The 23,215-nt window shown below is 48.6% G+C and overlaps 1 protein-coding gene and 1 long non-coding RNA gene across 3 annotated transcripts in view; one reads left to right on the top strand and one right to left on the bottom strand.

The window, feature by feature from the left end:
- Nucleotides 1-8,452, bottom strand: part of ZNF592 (zinc finger protein 592) — a 39,350-nt gene extending 30,898 nt beyond the window's left edge. For both annotated transcript variants that reach the window (XM_030014764.2, XM_041123997.1), the window contains exons 1-3: nucleotides 8,326-8,452; nucleotides 7,129-7,240; nucleotides 1,747-4,070 (exon numbers count right to left, since the gene is read on the bottom strand). In XM_030014764.2, coding sequence (XP_029870624.1) covers nucleotides 1,747-4,062 — 2,316 coding nt within the window. In that variant the 5' untranslated portion in view covers nucleotides 4,063-4,070; nucleotides 7,129-7,240; nucleotides 8,326-8,452. The remainder of the gene's footprint in view (nucleotides 1-1,746; nucleotides 4,071-7,128; nucleotides 7,241-8,325) is intronic.
- An 80-nt stretch (nucleotides 8,453-8,532) lies between these two features.
- On the top strand, nucleotides 8,533-9,682 carry LOC115341545. Its single transcript, XR_005932570.1, has 2 exons — nucleotides 8,533-8,907; nucleotides 9,168-9,682. It is a non-coding gene; the product is annotated as an uncharacterized LOC115341545 (long non-coding RNA).
- Nucleotides 9,683-23,215: the final 13,533 nt, after the last annotated feature.

Here is a 23,215-nt window from a genome sequence, read left to right as displayed (position 1 = left end):
TGGAGCACCACCGGGCAGTCTGGAGGACAGCAGATACAGTGGAAAAGGACTCCCAAAGCAATGCATGCATCCCGTTGAGTATAAGCATGGGAAAATCAAACAGGGAGGAGATGGTTTTACAAGCTCCGTCACCTCTTTTTCCAGTTTTTCAACACTTCTATTCAGAAAAACACTACAAAAATGATCTCACATCTAGCAGACCTAACTTGAAGCAAGAAGCTTAAACTCTTTTCTTGGTTAAGTTACAGAATAAATTACTTGATTACAAGCTAAAAATACTTCCTATCAGACATTCCTTCTCTCTTTAAGGAACTCTTGAATTGATAATCCCACAACAAAAATAGGAAATACATTTTTAATGCCATGGATTAACATTTTCGCTCGCTTTGGAGCACTCGCTGTATCCCTTCACCTGAAGGTTTTAATTCCAGACTGCTGACATTTCCTAAAAATGCATTACAGTTGAAAAATAAGTTATGGTGTTGACAAAGCGCAGTGCTCACTGGTCTGCCTTGGGCAAAAAACCTGATTATGTGGCCACGCCAATCCCTTCTGGCCTCACCATTTTTCATGACATAAAAAACACTCAGCCATAATCTTTTTTTTTGCTGCTGATGAATTTAAGAGAAAGATAACAAAGCACCTAAATGGGACCACAGCGACCTCAATACTCCTGCAAGCCATTTAACAAGCAAAGGGAGGCTCTGGAGCACGCAGGTACTATAACAGCCATGGCAGAGACTGGCGGTCATCTCCCCAAATGTCTCGTGTTGGCATAGAGTCCTTCTTCGTGAAGCTTGTGGAGGAGACTGCGCTGGGAGCCTGCCAACTCTGCTGGCAGCCAGACCGACATGGAAAGCTTTCACGTCATCTAAAGAGATAAGGAGAAAAGATTCCTCCTCCTGCTCAACTTCAGGCTGGTTTATACCGAAACAGGATTGACCATATCTTCCAAAATAAAAAGCATAAACAAAGCGTATGCTCTTTGTACACAACGAAGAGTATCACCTCCTCTTAATCAATAGAAATCTAAGCTGGAGTTTCAAAGGGGATTCAGACTCCCCCCATCAGCACCTACAAGGGAGGTCCGCGAGGGCGGTGAGACCCGAGCAGGGCAGCACTGGAGCAAGGCAGGAAGCCACTAACAAGGCTCTTGAGCCCTCCTATGGAAACATGGTACGGACTCATCCCTCTCCCACACAAAGGGCAAAAATAGCGAAAAGTAGCCTTCCACCCCACATACCGCACTGCTCACCTCTCAGCCAGTCCTGTCCCAATATACACTTTACCACGCTAACAGTAAAAACAGCACCCAATGTTCAGAGTGTTACATGGAAGATTCTGGCACAAGTTCTAGGAAAGTTAAAATTAAATTGTGTCAGATCTCCTCTAGCCACGCTTAGAGCACAAAAACCTGTTTCAGGTAACGCTCCGCTGGTCCTCCCCTACAGCACTCTTGCACGCCTCATCCAAGTGATCTTTGATCTCCAACACCTTCCTTTGATGCTCAAGGATCTCCACAGTCTCCTTACTACCCTCTTTTTGCTGGCAAAGGGTAAGAAGAGGGCAAGCAACACTAAACGTCTCTTCACACGCACACATCTGGGCTCATGCATATCCCAAATCCTTCCCACACTTTTTTAGGCACAGCAACTCATTTGCCACTACGATGCCTATTTTTTCCCCCTAGAGGACAATCTCTAAACTCAGAGAGATTTAACTAATAACATTAAAATGATGACTTACCAGTCTCTCATTATCTTCTGAGGTTCTCTGGTAATGAGCTGCTAAAGCAACGTAATCCTGCGCCTGCTTGTTACACTCTAAACACTTAAGTCCATGACGGATTAGTCTCAATGGGTCCGTATAGAGAGGCAAGGCTGGCTGAGTGTTAGCAGAAATTCCTACCCCACCTCCTGAAGTAGCACTGGGCTTACGCGAAGGAGAGGGCGAGTGCAAAGTCTGAGGAGCCAGAGAGGCTGAAGAGCTCGTAGAGGAAGGTGAAAACATTTGGTCTAAGGAAATTGGTTTCATTAGCAGCTGAGAACACTGCATGATAAATCCTTTGCTCTTATGATCTCTTGCATGTTTAAGCAAGCTACACTTATTAAAAAAAAGTAGCATAGTTGAACACTGAGTGCACATGACTTCAATATGAACACTTCGTCTACTATAGTGTTGAGTCAGGCTTTTCTCTAAGGCAAACGAGTCCCCACATTCCAGGCAACAATACCCAGAGGCAGGTAAATTAATACTGGTGTCAGGAGGAGGGCTAAGGTTTGGAGTATATATTGGCACTGGATTGGCACTGTGTAGTACTTTATTAAACGCCTCCACAATGACAGGAGCAGCTTTCTTGACTTGGTGCACCAGCGGCACAGACATCTGTGTCACTTGAGGCTGATTTCGCCTCTGTGCGGATGACTTTGCCGTAACAGAAGCAGCAACGCTATGTGGGACTAAGTTGAGATTTGCCAAATGCACGGCTTTGGGAAGAAGGCTGGAGGTGGTCACGTTGGATGGCTGCATCACAGTACCCTGCTGCTGCCTCTTAACACCTACTTTTATGGCACCACCACCACAGTTCGGCAGTGGAGATAAGGACACGGCACATGTGCTGTTTGCAGCAGTATCTGTTTTCATACCGTCTGCGTAAGGACTCGTTACGTTTGACAGCTGGATAGCCACAGCAGTCCCATTTTTGGTTGAATTCTTGCTAGCCTCACTTTCCATAACTGCACTAGTGTCAGGTGATGGGAAAGATTTGATAAACTCTTCGGCAGATGAGGTTTCCACAGGCGACTCTTCTGAAGATTTGCCCAACTCATCATTTTCTGGCAAAATTCTAGTTACAGTTCTTTTAATTTCACCAGAGGATGTCTTGATAGTCTTTATTCTAACTTTGGGAATAGCTGGCGGAGAGCCAGCTGCCATGGAAGGGGAGCCTTTCCCACTGCTGTCGCTGCACACGCTTCGAGGACTCTCGGGCTGCTTGCTGGCCTTCCTTACCACCTCTAAGGGGCTTCGAGGACTCTTTGGCGACTTAGGCATTTTTGGACTTCCCTTCGTCCCGTCTTTAAAAGGACCAGGTTCCTTGGTAAGATTTGGCTGATCGCCTTTTGGAATACATGCAACCTTTTTGGCCTGAAGAGCTACTAATGCCGCCACGCAGGATGACAACTTTGAATGAGTTGGCTTTAACCTCTGGCGAGGCGGTACCGACGAAGACACGTTCAGCTCGGGCACAGACCCCTTACTTTCTCCTAAATTATTGTGAGGGAGGTCTCCAAACACCAAGCCTTCTCCAAGAAAGCTATTGGTATCTACCAAGTCCTTGCTTGACTCCACAAACCTCTCTGCTGCTTTGTCTTGTTCTCTCCTGCTCATTTCCAGCCTATTCTCCAGCTGGCAGTGGATTTCCATCTTTTGTTCCTTTTTACAGTATTGATCAAACATGCTTAATTCGGGCTCTGGTACCTTCCTAAGATGATCTAGTACTGAAGCTCCTGTTGGTATATACATTGAAGGTGGTGGAAAATACGGAGTTTGGGCATGTTTGGGTTTATCACCAATACTGTTCTCTTTGAATGTGTCCTCTGGTTCAGGGCTGGAAATTGGGCTAAACTGACTAAATGTTGGCAAAGGCTCTGACTTGGACTGGTCCAGTTTATCAGAGTAACTTCTTGAGCTGTCGCCATTAATAAAAGTTGACTCAAACTTGCCATAATTATGCACTAAAGCGTGAGCCTCTGATGGCAGATCGGACCCACGAAACCCGTTGTGTAGCAGACCAGTCCCAAGGTGATTGCCCTCCTTTTCTGCTTCAAAGGACTCCTGGCGACTCGTGTTCTTCACTATCACACTCACAACAGGAGCATCAGAGGGAGGCAAAGAATGGGATAAGGACACATTCTCATCTATGCAGATTCCCGACGACTTCAGGTGATTCTCATTCTCCTCCCCAGTTGATGGGATGGTCTCCTTGGCATCAAGGCTAGTCGGATCGGGGATGTCAAAAGCAGCCAAGAGGTCATCAAAGTCTGGGGTTTTCATGTCCCCCATGATGAAAGCTACAATTAAAAGCAAAAAAAATACTTTGTCAGGTACATTTCCCCCAAGGACAAACTTTGTAAGACTCATTTGCATAAACATCTTACGTGACAAAACCCACAACTGGCCAAAACGCTAACGCAGCACGGTACAAAGGCTAGAAACATCTGCGGCAGACACATCAGATTCCATTTTAACTATCCCAAGATTGACTATTTATACACAAAGATATTAGCACACAGCACACAACAGTGCCGTTTTGCAGGGCTTCGCGGGGAAGGAACCTCTCCTGCCCTAGCTGCACCTGGAGGGTTAGCAAAAGCTCAGGTCCCACCCTGCTCAAGCTGGCAGGGGCAGGTGACAAGTGACAGGAGCTGTTCACTCCTGTCATGCAACACAACCCGCCCTCTCCGGGTTGTGGGCAGAGCTGTTCCTGGTGCTTCAAGCAACGTGGTAGGAGACAGTAACCCCTTCTCCCAGGGTCCCCAAGAACAGAGCTCATTAAAACATGACCTTTTAAATGACACCAAGCTCATGCAGGGGACATCTTTTCAACCTGTCAGATGCATCACTACTCCGAAACCAGCCGTTGTCATGAGCCTCAACAGAAAATATTCAGAAGTACATTAGTACAGGGTTTCTTTTTCTTTTGGTTGGGGGTTTTTTAGAGCTAATAGACAACAATCACTGCCGATTTCTCAACAGATTGTCATGCCTGAAGAATTCAGTCCTCCTTCAAGGAAAAAAGGCAGGAGCAAACAGGTGGCCCTAGAGAAATAGACCTGAAAAGTGAGATGACTCCCCACCCAGAGCAATTTAAATAATAGAAGTCTTCAGTAAATATTTCAAAACAGCAGCTCAAAGCACGGTAAACCAAGCAAGGTTTATTTGAAACAGGGGCAATCCTTAATTAGGTAGTGATGCGAGGCAAAACTGCCCAAAGACAGAATAAAGGATTGTATCCAAATCATAACAAGAAATGGTGTTCCCAGACAGCTCTCTCTTTATAAGCCCTCCAGAAGGGAAGTGGGGACTCAGACGCTCGCCACAGAGACCTACGACAGCAACAATCAAGCTCTGATGAGATGCATAATGAAAACCAACAGCACAGAATTACTTAACATTTGTGTTCACCACTGTCAGGGATACTGGTTTTCCAGTGTTTAATCAAAATATTTTCAAGTTGGTGCAACATATAGACTTCCCAAACATTTAATAAGCCATTCTTTTAATACATGTTCCATTTAAACCCCAAATTTATGTGAACTGATGTATGCTGTATGCAGGGGAGGGAAAAAAGCCCCAAAGAGCATCAACTGAACTAGCAGAGCACCAGTTCCTACTTGGCAAGGAGCACCCACAGGCAAGGTAAGTCCTGCCATGCTCACTTGACTTGGGCTGCATCAGTGCTGCCAAAGACAGTGGCAAGCGAGGGAGACGGAGGGGGTGGCAAGAGTCCAAGAGAAGCAGGAAAAGCTGGGAGCAAAGGTCCAGGCAGAGAGGAGGACCCTGGGACAAGGCGGAGGGAGAGAAAGAAGCCATCTGATACCTTCCCAAAAGGCCACTGATTTAAGGCTGCTTTCATTATTTACAATTGGGTTTAAAAGTTTGTCAGGCATCACATTAAAATCAAACAAAGTGCAACCCTTCCTGCCAGACTGCTAGTACGGGGAACAATTTACAGAGCTGGGCCAGGAGAAATCACTTCAGCGTGGAACAAGAGGACATACTGGTCTTTACGCTTTAGTTCAGCCATGCCTACAGACAAGCCCCGCAGGTGTTGCTTTGGTTAATCTACTGCAAAACACTCCGTAGAGATCTACTTGGCTTAAGAGTGGCTTGCTGTGGTTTAGCATAAACTTGTTCTCATTCTTAAATTAAACCACAAATATGAATGTCCACAGAGGGCTGTGCAATAATTTACAATCACATCCCTCAGCAAGGTAGGGCAGCTGTGCATCAAGTCCCTGGAAGCCCAGAAGATTATCCGTACGCTTCACATAACCTGCACTTGATAAGGACTTTTGAAACATCACAGATTACTGCAGTTGGCAAAGAGTGTGGACCCAAAACTTCCCCTTCCTTTGAGTGGGAAAACTTGTGCCAGCTGGGAGAGAGCTAGGCACCACTCAGCTCCCAAAATTTCTGGCACACAAATCCTTCTGCGAGGAAGACACTTCATCCATAACCTGGAACGCTCAAGTTTTATATAGAGAAAAATGAGCTTGCCAATCACTCTTGACTTTTCCATTCTCACTCTCAAACACCCATCCACATCTTCGGACGCGGCAGTGTTTTAAAATACAAGACAAAATAAATCTGAGGTATCTGCAGCATTACAAAATATGCTTTTCTTGGAAGAAACCTTGCATTTTCAGAAGCTTTCGTGTACATCTTTGAGTCCTATAAAAGACTAGTTTATGCTCTTCGCTATTAGGAGAGCAAGAGTCTCCACAAAACTGCATCTTAAACTTGTTGTATATGAAGCTACAATTTGCCAAAATAAAGCAAAATTGGACCCAGATTCTAAAGACGACCAAGTAAGTATCTTGCCAACAGAAGTGATTTTTAAATAACACAAATTTAAAATTTTGACTAAACACCATTTATTTCTGTTCTCAGATAACAAACAGAAAAAGTATATTAAAAGAGATTACGTCAAAGCCTCCTGCAAACTAGCTTGTGAGGAAAGCTGAAAATAAAGAACTCCATCCGCCTTGTGCAAAGGACTTGCCTTAGAACCCAAGCTCAGAAACCAATTTTCTCTCTCTCTGCTTGCCTAGGAAAACATGGACGTTGAGATTTGCAAAGCAATAGAAGAGGTGAATAAAACGAGCAAAGAAGAAGAGCTTACGGAGTAGAATGCATGTATTTCAGTGCGCAAAACCAACCTCACTATAGCACGTTTCTCCAGGAGGCAGGGAACTTAGAACCCTCCAAGCCATCCAAAAAATCCCTGCGAACTCGCTTGAGGCAGTATGTGAAACCCCAGGGCCTTCTGCTGTGGCCAAGCTTCAAAACTCTGCACTCGGGCAGAGGCGCTGCAGGACCAGCGTCCCACACGCGCACCATACAAACCTTTTGGTAGTGGTGCTATTGCTGGGGACTTCTGGAGATCTGCAGTAGCTCCTCTGCAGCTTTCAAACCAGCGCGTACCATGCTGTTCAAGGAAGAGGTTCAAGATTGCCACCTAATAGGAAAGCGTGAAAACGCAATTACACCAAGGTTAAATAATAAAGGAAAATAATAGTAATAAATATTGACAAATCTGCAAAACAACAGGGAGGTACAAGGGAAAACATCTGCCAAGGGCTGCTCTCAGGGGTCCAGAAGGGGCAGGCGCCTCCCGGGGCGGGGGGGGAGGGAGGTGGACAGGGATTGCCTGCCAGGGGAACGCTTTGGGAAGGCAGGGATGTCAGGAGCAGGGGCGGAGGAAGCGCGGGGAGCGCACGCCAACTGGCAGCGGGCAAGGCGGCCGAGGGAAGCGCCCGCCCAGGGACTGTCAGGACGGTGGGGAGGGGACGGGAACGGGGAAATCGCAGCTGGTGGAGGACTGAACCGGAGACTTCGAACGGCAGGCAGGACCCGCTCTTTTAACACCCGTTAAAGTTTCAGGAGCCCCGTACGGGAACGGAGCGCGCCCCGGATTAACGGTGCGAGCGGTGCCGGGGGGGACTCGGGGGTCGCCCGCCCCGTGGCAGCCCCGCCGCCCCCGCCCCCCCCCCCCCACCCCGGTCCACGCCGTCCCCACGCGCGACCCACCCGAGACAAAGGCCCGGGGGCCTCCCCGGCCCGCCGCCCCTCCGCTACCCGGGCCCTGCCGCCCGCCCCCGCGCTGACAACCCGGCCCGGCCCGGCCCCGCCGCCCCTCGGCCGCACGTGGGCGAGCCCCGCTGAAGTTAGTTTGTCCCGGCGCCGCCGGGCCGGGCCGGGCCGGGCCGGGCCGGGCCGCCGCGGGGGCCGGGGTCGGCAGCCGGAGCCGTGCCCGGGGCCGCCGCCGGGACTGAGGGTTGGTTGGCGGAGCGGGAGCGGGGCGGCGGGGGGGGGGTGTTGGCGGCGGGCTCCCCGCGGGCCGGAAGAGCCGGTGCGGCGGGCGGGAGCGCAGGGCTCCGTCTGCCGGCGGCGGGGCCGCCCGCCCGCCCGCCCTGCCCGCGGGGCGGCAGCACCCGCCCGCCCGGCCGGCCGGCCGGCGGGAGGACGCGGGGGAGGGCGAGCGGGAGGGGCGGGCCCCGGCACGGCCGGGCCCGGCCGGGCGGCGCTCGCTCGCTCACTCACCCACGCAGGCGGCTCCTCTGAGGGCCCCGCCGCCGCCGGGGCCCCGCGCAGGCCTCACCCCGCACCGGGCACCAACGGCCGCAACATGGCGGCGGCGGGCGGGGCCGGGGGCGGGGCGGGGCCGGGCCGGGGCACGGCGGACCGCCCCCCCCCCCCCCCGTCCTTCTCCCCGCTCCCGCCCTGCGCCCGGCCCGCGGCGGCGCCGGGAGCCTCCGCCTCGGCCGCCGCTTCCCCCGGCCCGCAGGGCCCCGGCCCGCGGCCTACCGTCGCCCCGGGCGGGGAGGGAGGCGGCGGAGCGTCGCCGGCGGCCCGGCCGGGCGTGTGTCCCGGTGGCCGGGCCGGCCCCGTGCCCGCCTCAGCCCTCAGGGGTGGCTCCCGCCGCCCTGACAGGAGGCGGCCCGCGGGCCTGTCCCGTCCCGCGGCCCCGCGGGCTCCTCACGCCTTCCGGGGGGGGGCCGCGCCGCGCCGCCCCGTTTATTCACGTTTTCTCACCGAGCCGTGTCTGCTAGCGAGGCACCCGCTGCTCATCACTCCTCCCTGTCCTTTAACTCCTTCCTCATCGTCTCCCGCGTCAACGCTGAGGTGGTTTTGCATACGATTAGACTAATTGACCTGGAATTAATCACTTTCTTTTCACAGATGTGCGAACGGCGTTAGATTTTTGCCCCCCCCCCCCCCCCCCAGCCCTACGGAGCTGGCATAGGCCGTTAGTATTTATTGACTGTCGATGCTAATTGCTCTGTGTCTTCCTTAGCTGATAAAATTCCCAGGTACACACTATCAAGATCTACAGTCAGAAAAAAGAATTAATTGTAGTGGTTTGTGCTTAACATCTTCCACAGTCAGCGATGGATTTGGAAGCGGTGGTGTGGCCATCCCTGGAGAGCTGCGTCCTGCGCTGGGCTCACCCCTACGAGAGAGACTGGAGAGTCCAACGAAGGGCCACCGAGGTGAAGAAGGGACTGGAGCATCTCGCCTATAAGGCAAGGCTGTCAGCGCTGGGACTGTTCGTCCTGGGAAAGAGCAGGCTCAGGTGGTGCCCAGACCCACGACTGGAGGTAATGGGCACCAAGTGAAACACAAGAGGTTCCCTCTAAACTCCAGGAAACACTGGAGGTGTGATGGAGCGCTGGCACAGGTTGCCCGGGAAGGATGTGGAGTCTCCATCCTTGGAGGTGTTCAAGCCATCTGGTCACGTTCCTGGGCAACCGGCTCCAGGTGGCCCTGCTTGAGGTTGGACCAGATGGCTTCTGAAGGTCTCTTCCAACCTCAGCCACTCTCTGATGCTGTGAAGCATTTTGTGTTCAGGTGTGAATATGTCACCCTCCCACCATAATAAAAGACCAGTATTTCTTGAGTTTGTCTTTCCTGTGACATGACATTTTTACCATCTACACCTGGTACTGGACGTACAGCATTGTTCATACCACATTTGTTTCTCATCTAGTTAAGTAATTATTTTTTTCCTTGTCATCAGTCCCATGGGCAAAATATTTCTTCTTTTTTTTACTGACACACATAGCTTTGCTTCCTTCATTTCTGAATTGGTGTCATCACCTTTCTCCTTTTGGAGGTGATAGCAGGTCCCTCAAGACCAACAAAAGGGCACAGGAAGTCAAGAAGAGGAAACACTTTCGATATCACAGCTGTTACCTGTATTTTTAGCATGTCTCTATGAAAAGCTGTTCGGGAGCTGTAAGTTGTATCTAGTAAGAGAGCTGACATTTCTTACACAATTTAGAAAGATCTGCCACAGTCCTGAACAAGTTGTGGCTTGCAGGAAAGCCACTGCAATTTGAAGGATTGTGCTAATTAAGAAATACAATGCCAATGGGAATTTAGCTCCATCCCAGATGGCCAAGGAGGATAGGCAGCCTTACAGCGGCCGGGTGGGAAGCTACAATACCTTCCTCAAGACAGCAGAGACATGAAAAGGGCTAAGGAGAATCTATATTCTTCTGTACGATCTAAAAATCACTTTTCTTTTTTTATTTTTAGTCCAATGCGGTAACTTGACAAATCTGGAAATAAAAAAATCTTCCTCCCTTTTTTTTCTGGGGGAGTGGTGGTGGTGGTTGTTAAATTTGTCCGTTCAGGCTTGTTTCATGATCTGAGCTAAAGGATTTGATGTGGAAGAGACAAAAGCCACGGATCTAAAGGAGGTGCTGTTACAAAGCAGCCCTCTGCACTTGGGACGTGCCAAGGCTGGAGCGGGGAGCAGCGTCGGTGGGAACCCCTGTGACCTGGTGGCACCTCAGTGAGGGAAGCCCCTGGATGAAATACTCTCAAGCGATGTCCAGATGCATCTGAGATCTTCACTTTTAATTCTTCCTCCTGCTTGCGTTTGTTGGTGCTTGCTTTTTAGCTGGAGGAAACTGGTTCTTCCCAGGTGCTAGCTATGTCGGAGGGTGTATGTAGGCAGGCGGGCTGGCAAGTACGGTGAGACCCATTTTATTTATACATTACAAACGTAATAAAGTCTTGAGTGCTCATGCCTGGGCAACTGTCAGTTTTCAAATCAGCGATTAATTTGTTTCTGTCACAGCTCAGTGTTATAGAGAATTACCTTGAGCTGGTTGCAAAACTTGCACGTTACAAAACTATAATTAATGTTTCAGAAACTCCAGGGAAGGTTTATTACTGGCAAGGTGAGAATGAATCTCCAGACACAAACATTCGTCTAAGATAACAGCGTAGCCTTCGGCGTTATCTACACACAAAAAAATCAGTGTAACTTAAATCAGGGTAATTAATTACGCAGATGTCATCTGTATACCTTTAAAACCATTTACAACTTTCACTCTGGCTTTTTGGTCTTCCTGACTCCCAGGGCATGCCCTCTGCATTCCCCCAAACAGATATTTTTTTTCCCCTTTTTGCCTCTTGACACATATGCCGATGAGCTGATACACCTCTTCAACGAAGATCCCTCTGTACAATCACTGATCCACCATGAACACAGAAAAAAATTGCCTTTACTCCACATCTGTGGTCAAGGCAGCTTGTAGTCAGTGGTCATGGTATTCGCTTGCAATGATGAGACCTGACCTTAAACCGCTGCATCAAATCAGAGAGAACAAAGCCATGTATCCCAGCAAGTTTGGGAACTGGATAAGAACCCTAATTTGGCAAAATCCTGTTAGAGGAGAACTGCTTCATGCCCTGCTGGGCTTCTGATTCCCATTTAGTGGATTGGAGACATGAATAGATAGACTCATTTCTTGTGGGGAGGTTGTAGTCAAAGCCTGCTGAAATGGCAAGGATGCACATTTCCCGTATCGGCTTTCACTAGCGCAGTAGCAAACCCGTTTTACTACTCGACTAGAAAACTGGGAGAATAACTTCCAGACAGCCAATTTTCTTCACCCACAAGAACTGCAGGCTCCGGTGCAGTACGGACATGCTCCGAGGTCTGGGCAAGCAAGGACCCTTTGCACAATCCTCTGTGCCGACAGCAGAGACGGCGCAAAGCCCTGGGCTTCGTATTGCTTTGCCTAAGTAGTGCTGACGCAAGCACTTGTGGGGTTCTGCACCTGATTGCTGAACGCGAGTGCGGTTCACAGCGACCCCCTTCTCAAGTTGGCTCCCGCTGGGCTCACTCCCGCGCTCCGGGCTATGGCAAGAGGACCTTCTCAAGATGGTTCTCCTGCTGAAGCAATGTTTCATGTAACTGCAGCCCCGGGCCTGGCCTCGGGACTGTGGTGGCTGGGGGACACCATGGTTTCCCCATACGTTTACCAGGGTGACAAGACTGGCTTGAGCCGTTCTTGCCTTTGTGCCTCCAGTTGCCCCATGCGATGGCAGCAGGACCACTCTGTGAACTGGAGAGAACTGATCCAGGCTTTATGAACCTCTTTGGGGAAAAAATTAAACTTCATGACTTCCCTTATCAGCTTACACATAGTCCCACAAGCGGTTGTGTGGGCAAAAATGAAGACTGGGGTAGTTGGCTCCCAGGTGGGAGCCAGCCAGAGGGAGAGATGCTGGAGCAGAAAGGCCAGTGGCATCAAGCCGCAGCCCACTTTGACCCTGGAAACTCTCCTGACCTTTACTAGAAATTTAACCAAAGCTTGAGAAAACTGTGAGAAGAATAATTCTGTGAGGGTTCTCTGTCCTAAACTGCCTGTAGCACCCTCCAAGCAATCTCAGTGGAGTTGTATCTTGAAAAGCCTCACCAAGAAAGCTTGAGAGATTGGTTTGCCTGTTCACAAAAAGAGAGAGAGTAACGTAGATGCTGGCACAAGGTCGGTCTGTGTTTCAGGTGTAGCTGAGGGGTAAGCGGGATGTTGTAGGCTTGGCGGTAGCCGTTGTGTAGTCCCATAGTTTGGCCAACACACTGAACTGCAACAGGGCGGTCCAGTGTGAGCAGGCTCAGTCCCAGACTGGGCTTTCTGCATAAAGCCTTTTCTTCAATTAGTTTCTCCAATTAAACTTAATAGTAAAATGTTTCCATCAAACAGAGATACCCCAGAAACCCTAACAGTCTGCCATTTCGCTCCATCCTTACTCTCTCAGGATGGATCTGTTGGGGAAGCAGAGCTTGTGTCCATATGTTACAATAGCCTTTGGTTATAATAAACTACTTTTTTTTCCCAACAGAAGGAACGGGCAGTCAATACAACCGTGTTTGAAGGTAAGGTAGGAAAGAAGACATGAGGAGATGAAATCGCACTGCATGCAAATTATCTCATATAGCTAGGAGGGGCGTTTAGGAGAATGTCTGAATGTGTTTCCAGGTGTCAAACAAGGATTAACTGCAATGTAGGCCCAAAACGAGGTGTAGGATTTTTGCTTTCTGTGCAAATGCATTGATAATCCTAAAGTGAATCTGACACTTCTGGCGTCATCCAGTGGCCGGAGAGTTTGCATATTTAAAATGCTAAAACTGAAATCATGTACAGAAGCTAAATTCAGCGCTACGGTAAGAATAAAATAGCTCAGAAATGAGGGCTTCTGGTGCATAGCCCCGCTGACCATGCCATTTCTGCCCTGGCCCATACATATTTGAGCACCCATCTTTGTGCTTCTTGGCACTGAAATGATCTCAGGCACTTTCCCAGGTGCTCACGGGAGACTTGCTGATCCTCCCCGGGGGCACAGTGGAAAGGTGGCCGGGGACTGTGAGGCATCTGAGCAATTTAACCTGCAGCTGGGCGGCACTCTGGGCGGTTCCAGCCCGAGGCAGCGGCACATGTTGAGGCTTTATCCCACAGCCTTCGCTGAGGAGCACGGCCAGGTTTTAAACTGTACCTGATCTGAGGAGGAGGCTTTTCTTCATAGCTAGGGACAGGAGGATAGCTAGCAACCGAAGGCTTTTTCTTCTTGCTTTCCAAACGTTGTAAGTTCCTAGGAATCCCACAGATGAGGCAAAAAAATCCTCCGTGTTTGATCTCCACCCTGTCATATTTTGTTTCTTTTTTTTTCCAGGAAAGTGTTAGCAAAATCTTTTCACTCATTTGAAACAAAAATTCGGTGGATTTTTGTTTTCAGAATTGTATGTTAATATTTTCTCTCTCAGCACAATAGCAGGGAAATGCAGCTGAATCTTTATACTGGAAAAGTTCATCACAGCGTTAGTCTCCAAGTATTTGTTATCACACCATTATTTAAGTTCACATACCAGAATGGACTGTTCGCTTTGCCAGGATAGTCTCCATCATGTCAGGAAATACTGAACTGCTGTGCAACTAGCTCAGCTCACTTCGTGCTTCTCCCAGGAAAACCCACAACTTGACCGAACAGCCACAATGACGGTGGGGTAAGGTGGCCAAAGCTCGGTGCTTGACTCTGGTTTCTGGGAAGCAGGCGAGCTCCGTGTCACCTTTGCACAACACCAGAACGGCTGCACAGTGCCGCAGCGACACAGAGTGCGGTTCGGCTCGTGCATTTGCATTAGAGGATTTCACCTACGTGGTGCCCTGATGTGTCTCCCCTGAGCTCCCTGGAGGTGTGCTTCAGGGCGCCCTGCTGTCTCTCGCTCCCTGGTTAGTCCTTCCACCAAGCTCTCAAAGGAAAGATCAATGTCGCAGAAAAACTGCTAAATTTTCAATCACCTAGTTTGGATTTTGGTAACATAAATGCCTTGCCTTCATCTTTGCGTCTCACATTATTTCACATGTGAGGGCATAGCCCCCCACATCTGCTCACTTACCCCATGTTTATGCAGCAGGGGGATGAATGTAGACAAGTCACTGCAGCTGCAGCGTATCTTGCTTTCTTCCTCACCCCTCCGCTTGTGCCGCCTGGCATGTGCATGCCTCTGCGTCCTACATCACCTCTGTCTCTTGCATTTGCTTTGCCTCCTGCCTTACCTCTGCCTTCTGCATCACCTCTGCCTTCCCCGTTGCCTCTCCCTCCGGCATCTCCTCTGCCTCCTGCACTGTCTCTCATTTCTGCATTGCCTCTAGCTCCTGTATCGCCTTTAGTTTCTGCATCATCTGCCTCACATGAGATGGCAAGCGCAGAGCCATTTCAGCTTGGGGCAGCCCATATTGGTACAACATAGGACACAGTCTGATGCCCCTCTGTAGGCCTTACTGAGAAAAATCTAGAGGAGAGGGCTGGTATTAAGCAGCAGTAATTAGTCCTCCGGAGAGGTCACAGCCTTGAGCAACATCTCGCAGTGCTGCAGCTCCCGAGAAGCAGTTTTAGATGCAAAATCTATTTCCTAAAAGTTGATCTTTGCTTGCCAATGACTTCCTCTCCCTTCTTCTCCAGACCTTTGGTTTTTAATCCCTAGAGGGAGAAGGACCTTGGGAATTTATACACCATATGTTTTCTTCCTCTCTCAGCTTGCTTAGTCCTTAAATTCAAACCTGGCTTGAACTGAGACAACTGGTGGGGTATCCCATGTGTCCTGGAGGCTTTTGCTGCATTATAAGACTGAGCAGGTAGAACTGGTCTCCGCTCTGCCTTTGATAGTAAGTTGCCTTCACACTCATACATCCCTGGAAAAAAGAGCTAGCTCCTGAACATGGAGTCAGGCTCTAACTGAGGAATTGCAGCCTGCATACTGACACGGGAACTGCAGTGCTGTCAGCAGGGTGTGCAACTGTCTGGCTCCCAAATCCTGTCTCATTGGGAAGGGGCTGCAAAGCAGAGGTTTCTTAGGCTAGCATCCTGTTGACAAATTTGGGCTACAAGTCAACAAAATATGGGAGGGTTCTGGCACCAAAAGGCATTAACTTTTTTATTGTTTTGTTTAACAGTAAAAGCTATCTTATCCAATTACTTTTCTGTAAAGATGACTGGGGTGTGGAGAAAGGAAAAAAATAACACCATCTATCAGGACACAGCATCTCATAAGAGGTGCAGGACGATCAATACTTTTTGTTCAAGCTTTGGGAGAAAGACGAAGATAGGAAACTATAAGGGGCTGTGACAAACTAGGTTTTCAGAAAACAATTGTAAGATTTGTTATGGTGAAAATTCTTTTTATGCCTTAAAAAAACTAGGGACTGTGATGATAAGCAAACACTGTACTAGCACAGTCAAAAGTCATCTGAAAATGAAGTTTTCCATAGTGGGCCTCCTTTGACCCCATTAACTGTGGACATTAGAGTATTTTCATGTTCTTTTTTATCCTGTTAGACATTCATTGGGCCCTCAGTTACGCTATGCTGTCACTCAGGATGCTAAGCGATGGGCTGTGGTTTCTCTGATGTGTCAGTGAAAGACGTTTAAGTGTACGACAAACAAATGTCTCTGGCCTTCAAGAAACAATTTTCCAAAGGTTGAACTCATATTGACTCATACCAGCGCAGCAGAGAGATGTGCTAAGCACTCTTATTGCAGCCTACTGGGAAGCAGAAGCGTTTCCTGTGAAAGAAAATAGTGGAGAGGAGCCAGGAATGAATAAGCAGCCTTACTGCATTGTGGATTAGAACCCTTCTTCCTATGAAAGGGCTGAGTAAGGCTCGTTAAAGCATTGATGAAGACAAAGAGTAAAATTAAGATGGGGTAGACAGGGTAAAATTATAACCTACAGCTTTCGGGTAGGAAGGAAATGAGCAATAAAGGAATTGGCCTGTGTGGGAGGCAGCAGGTTTCTTGTCTTGTCCTGGAGCATCTTGCCATGTCACATTGCTCGAGGTAATGTACTGGGCTGAAGGGGTTTCTGGTGAATGTCCTTTCCATTCCTGTGTCCCCTTTCCCCAGGGCAATGCTGCCCAAGCTGGACAGAGTCCTTTCTGAGCATCAGCACGTTGCTCTCTAATGCCACTGCTACTGCCATCACCTACAAACCCCAAACTTTAAGGTGCTTTTCAAAGAGAGGGTTTGATCTTGTAGATCCTATGTTCAGGATCAGCACCTGCACATCATGCCTGAAACATGGTTGCACTCAAAGGACAGTGTCATGGGCCTGGAGTGGATGGTGGTGTCTTTTCAGACCTAGGCTTCTGCATTTCTCCTCAGTGGCCACCAGCCTTCCCCAGGCAGAGAGCAGGAGTGATGGTTGCTCTACAGACAGGCTTAGACCCTGACTTTGGAGCTAGGCCCTGCGGAGTCAGGGCCAGCAGAGAAAGACGCACATCACACAAATACTTCAGGAAGAGCTGCTGCACTTCTGCCAACTGCACAGGGACCTTGTGTGTCTGAGATAGTCCTTTTGATCCAGCCACTTAAATTGCCTGAAGGAAACAGCTGGAGTTTGCTGATGTGCTGAGGGTTTGCGATGCGTTTCCTATTTTCCTGCTGGAGGACTTGAGATGGGTTGACTGGGCTGATGTCAAAGGGAAGAGCATTAAATAGGCTCTTGCTTTGTCTCACTGAGTGATAAGCATCCATCACCTGAGGAGCTTCAAAGCCTGATAGACACAGCATGCAGACGACTTAGAAGGATCAATCTTATGCTTTCCATAAATCTTCTCTTCCACCCAATATCCTTCCATTTTTCCTCCCAGATTGATTGTACTTTTCAGCATGCTTCTTGGTGTTCTCCACTGCATCCTTAGCAGGACTGTCCCAAATCAGTGCCAAGAGTGGACCCTCCGGATGAGGACTCACCTTTCATGTGAAGCTATTAGCTTTGACATTACCAGTTCACAAGCAGCAGATGCTTTATTCAAAGGCTACATGCACAAAAGAGCTGAAGACTCACGTGTATCCAAAATTCACTGAAATTTGAGCCCAGGCTGGGGCTGCCCTGCCCACAGTGCTGCTCCAGGCAGCTGGCTGGAGCTTGGGCCATGGCTACAGCTGCAGGTCATCTTGCTTCTTCTTGTGATTTTCGTTACCACGGTGGGGCCATGGTGTCTCCCAGGCTTGCAGGAGAGACAGACTGTGGGCAGCTGACCCAGAGCAGCCAGCATCGTGGGGAGCCCCATCAGCAATGCCGACATGATGGGTGAGTGCAGGTGGGCACCCACGAGACTGCAGCGGGTCTCAGCAGGCTCGGGAGGGAATCCAGTGGCTCTGTTACGCCAGCAGTGCACTGGGAAAGATGATCCCCAAACTGGAAATGTTGTGTTAGTAATTAAATTTCAGATTTTCTCTAACACAGATGCCAGGGAGACTCTTTTGAGAGACACATAGAAAGTGAAAGGATGAGAGTAACTCAGCAGCAGTGGGACTTCAGAGAACAGCATCGTGAATGAAGGTATCAATTTAGCAGTAGCGGTAGTGGTCTAAGGATATAACTTGGCAAGGGCTGTAGAGAGAGCGCATAAATCTCATTAGACCAGCTGATATTACTGGGGGGAAAAAAGACAAGCTCCCTGTTGAACTTCCACTGCTTGTCCCATAGCACCTTTGACCAGGAGCTCTCCAGAAAAACTTTACACAAATGCTATTTATATAGGAAAAGCAACCATCCTCTTAAGTTTTTTCCCTCTCCACCCTTCAAATGCTACCAAAGTGATCATCCAAAACAAGCTCGCAGGGAGCATGCCAAGCTAGACCACCACATGCAAATCCTGTCCTGCAGACATGGCCGAGATTACTGCCCCTCACAGTATGATCAAACTACGCTGTGTGCATCTCACACTGTGAAATCCTCCAGTCTGGGAGGATTCAAATGGTCTTGCTGAAACTACGTGAGAAAACCAAACCTACTATACGAATTTGCATAGCCAACGTGCATGAGAAACCCCCCCCATCAGCAATGAGAGTACTGTCCTCCTAAAGCAGCTGCTCTGCGCTGTCTCTGACCTCTCAGGCATGATCCTCCAGGGAGACCTACAAAATAACTTCAAAAAAGAGAATTATAACTTTCAGTAACAGGATTTGTAATTCGTATCTCCACCAAACACCAGGGATGCACCACCTTTCTCTGCCCATGCTCTTTGCTAAATGCTTTTGCATTCAACAGGCAGTGACAGCCGCCTTCCCTTTTTCTCTCTCCATTAGCTGTGAAAGATGTCATCCCAGCTGACGTGCCCCTCTGCTCTCCAGGAACCACCTCTTGTTCCTCTCAAATTAATCTATTAACGCAATCAAGCTATGCTTAGAAGAATCTTTCCCAATATACATTTCCCTCCCCCAGGTTCATAAAAGAATTTTTTCAGGAAAACCATGAATCCCCATCCTACTACTCTGGGCAGCCCCCAGGGTATTTGCACACACCCCCATCCTCTGCCACCAATGGGGCGAATGACCCAGGAGAATGTGAAGCTTCAGCAAGGAGGAGTGTCCTTGTGTTGGCCATTATTTCTGTTTTTATCTTTTCCTCATCAAAAACAAACTTTAGAAGAGCATGAAAAGGCAGAAGACTGAAGCTAAACAGAATTTCACAGCAATTTTTATAGACTCCTAGAAGGACTTAGGGTGGAAGGACAAACCTGGAAGTCTCCAGAGCAGCGTCCTGCTCAAAGCAAGACTGCTCACAGACCTTGCTCAGGCTGCTGTTAATGTGTCCTTTCAATATATAAATGGGGCTTATAAGAAAGATGGAGAAAGACTTTTTTACCTGGACCTGTAGTGACTAGACAAGGGGCAATAGTTTTAAACTGAAAGAGGGTAGATTGAGATTGGATATAAGGAAGAAATTTTTTACAATGAGGGTGGTGAGACATGGGAAGAGGTTGCCCAGATAAGTTGTTGATGCCTCCTCCCTGGAAATGTTTCAGGCCAGGTTGGATGGGGCTTTGAGCAACCTGGTCTAGTGAAAGATGTCCCTGCCCATGGCAGGGGAGTTGGACTAGATGATCTTTAAAAGGTCCCTTCCAACCCAAACCATTACATGATTCTGTGATTCTGATGCCTAGGATGTCTGCGACACCAACGCTCATGACAGTGCCAGTTGAAAAAAAATGTATTTATCAATTCACGTGGAGGCAGGGATGTCGGGGGGTTCCCCACTGAGAACCAATTCTTTACTGATGTTTCTGGTGTTAGAAATTATGACAGTCTACCTTGGTGCTCTGCTTTTCTCTGGAAAGTAGAGAGGTTATCAGGCCATCACAAGCCCCCTGCACAACACTGGGGCTGTTTTGGGACACAAGGGAATGGCTTAGTAAAAATCAAAGGCCTGGGAGAAAAAACAATAACCAAAAATTAGAGGAAAACATGCTTTTGGAAGCACCTTCCCAGAAAACAGAGCAAGTGGAGCATCATGGTTATTTCTGTAGCTTTCTCTGGCTCATGAACTACGCTTCTTACTCAGCCTGTCACTTCTGCACGGTGCAGTGAAGGTCTGTCTAGACTGGAGGCTGCAAACAGGGACTGCGCCACACAACTTGCTCATCACGAGAACGGCGTGTGCTCATGCGTGCATCCTGGCACAGGCTCACAGACAGATGCCTCGAAGAAAGGAAACCAGAAGACTGAGCCCCAGCAGTGCACTGGTGCACACCAGTGCAGACGCTGCTGTGCAGATGTGCCACAGGAGTATGTGGGACCCATGCGTGCACACTCCCTGACGCCCATACTGCAAAATGCAGAAGGGCGCATACCTACAAGTATAAAGACATACACACCAAATCCTTGCCAGACTCCCAGAGCTCTCCACTACACCAGATCTCTATTATGACAGCACAGAGACATTTATATTCCCCAGGAAGTTTCCCCCGAAAAGGACTCCACAAGTGAGCACCTGAGAAGATGCAGAGGCCTCAGATACCTGGAGATAAAAGCAGTCATTAAAAAGGCATAAACAAAGGGCATCATGATTGTTTTGCCACGTCTCCAGACTTGAGAGGAGGCTGAAATAACCTTTACATAATCCCATTAGCATTTCCAGTGAAAACAACAGCATTTTAGGAGGCAGAACAATGTCTTTTCTTATCATCCAGAAAGGTCAAAGGTATTTATCTGATTTAATATTTTATAATTGATATTAAACAACACAGAAGAATAAGGCAGGCAGGCAGGAGATGGCTGCAGTGACACAGCAGAAGCTGCCCTCTACTTTTCCAGCAGTGTATCGTCCAGCGGGCTGGGCAGGAGCCAGGTCTGGGAGCAACATCCCTTTTCTATCGACCCTACAGAAAAGAGGACTTTCTGCCATGCCCTGCTGTGCTAAGGACCCCAGATGCAAAGGCAGGCTCCTCCACGCTGCCCTGGTTTCAGCTGGGATAGAGTTAATTGTCTTCCTAGTAGCTGGTATAGTGTTACGTTTTTGAGCTAGGTATGAGAAGAATGTTGATAACACACTGATGTTTTCAGTTGTTGCTAAGTAATGTTTAGTCTAAAGTCAAGGATTTTTCGGCTTCTCAGGCCCAGCCAGCGAGAAAGCTGGAGGGGCACAAGAAATTGGGAGGGGACACAGCCAGGACAGCTGACCCAAACTGGCCAAAGGGGTATTCCATACCGTGGGACGTCACATCTAGTATAGGAACTGGGGGGAGGAGGGGGGCGGGGGAATCGCCCCTCGGGGACTAACTGGGCGTCGATTGACAGCTGGTGAGCAATTGCATTGTGCATCACCTGTATATTCCAATCCTTTTATTATTACTATTGTCATTTTATTAGTGTTACCATTATCATTACTAGTTTCTTCTTTTCTGTTCTATTAAACTGTTTTTATCGCAACCCACGAGTTTTACTTCTTTTCCCGATTCTCTCCCCCAACCCACTGGGTGGGGGGGAGTGAGTGAGTGAGCGGCTGCGTGGTGCTTAGTTGCTGGCTGGGGTTAGACCACGACACACGCTCACAACATTGCCACTTAACACTATTTCACCATCACATCTCTGCCGGAGCTGACGTGCTAACCGTGGCAATGCCAGGGGACAAAATATCTTCAGCCTGCCTGTCATCTTCTGTCCTTCCCCTGGTCGGGCAGGGTGCTGGCACAGCCCTGGCCAAACTGCCGCATCCTCCACAGTGGGAAGGGGTGAGACAAAAAAGAAAGCTGAGGAGAAAAGAACACTGTGGATGGGGGAGGGAGAGTGAGAAGAGAGGAAGGGTATAGAGGCTGGGGTCTCAAAAATAGGTCGTGGTGCCCAGCAGGAACGAAGGCAGTCAGCACACATGTGGACATGCATCAATGCTCTCTGCAATGATGATTTTGCATCCAGAGTAGCAGCAGGTCAAGACCAGCACCCCTTCCCCAGGTCCACAAACTACAGGGACAAGCTGTTGGCTCAAGGGACTTGCAATCCAGCATTACAGTGGGTGTCCCACTGGTGCACAGGATCTGTGATCGTGCAACACTTGGGTAAGTATCTCATATTTTTCATCTCTGGTAAGGAATGGAAATTAGGAGGTTATTCTTTGCTGAAACATTCTGGAAAGTCATAGCTGAAATCTCTCACTTGTCTCTTCCATCTGTTTATTTTTACCACTTAATAACGTCTGTCTCATCAACTATTCCTGACACCATGACAAGAAAATCCAACTCAGTGAAAACAGTTTTACCAAAGACACATTAGCTCTTCGTTACTGTGTGACACCACGTCAGTTCTTCTTGTGCGTATGAAGTCTGGTCTGTAATTTCAAAGAGTGTCTTCCTTCTCTTTGAGGAGGCGATATGACCAATATATTTGAAATTGTTGATTATTATGCAAAAGGTTATCCAAACTGTGAAGATAAGAAGCAACTTCAAGCACTTCAAGGATTCTCATTTGTTTGGTGATAGGCTTTTCTCTTCACTGCCACATGATGTCACAGACCTAATTTCAAGTGATTAGTAACAATGGCAAAACAGTCATTGAAATAATCTTTGATAGAGGAGAGAACTCTGGGACCATATGAAGAGGCGGTGCTATCAATAATTTCTCACCATTAATAAAGTCCTAGTCTGCAGGCTTCATCATGACACCAAACCTGCTTCTGCCTTTGCTTTCCAAAGAGGCATCCCAGCCCTCTGCAGGGGGGTAGCTTGCCTGAATACAGGTCAGCGGTGTTTATCTCCTTTTTAATGTGAGTAATCTTGGGTTTATTTTCTTTGCAGTGGATGGCTTCACTCACCCCTTTTATTTAAAACTATCCTCCTGGTTTCATTACTGAACAATCCACTTGTTGGAGAGGCCTGGAAGAACTGACTCTGAACCATCTTGCATTTTCAAATGAACCGGTTTACCACCTTTCCCTTATTTTCTAGACCTGCTGTAAGTTTTTGTTCTTAAAAGTTTTGGAACCAGCTGAGCTGAACCAACGTCCTCGTTTGCTTTTTGGACAGGGAGCAGGGATATTTCACTGAAAGGGAGTCTTGCATCTCCCAGTTTGCTTGCTGTTCAGAATCACTCAGAACATGTATACTCTTTTGGGCATATATTCTGGTAGCAGAATCACAGAAGCGTTGGTTGGAAGGGACCTAGTCCAACCTCCTGTTCGAAGCAGGACGATTGCCAACGTTAGGAGAGAGGAGAGCACAGCCGTGGGTGTCTCCATGTGCAAAGCATGATGGATAAAGGCCATCTGTGACAAACCGCGTTTGATAGCACCACCTGGATTTAATGATTCAAGACCTCCTTACTAGTCCTGAGCCTGGTATCTTCAATTACTGTCTTG

This window comes from Aquila chrysaetos, chromosome 5 (assembly GCF_900496995.4).
Source record: "Aquila chrysaetos chrysaetos chromosome 5, bAquChr1.4, whole genome shotgun sequence".
NCBI lineage: Eukaryota > Metazoa > Chordata > Aves > Accipitriformes > Accipitridae > Aquila > Aquila chrysaetos.
Note: the sequence above shows the minus strand (reverse complement) of the source record. Positions and strands in the feature narration are given on the sequence as shown.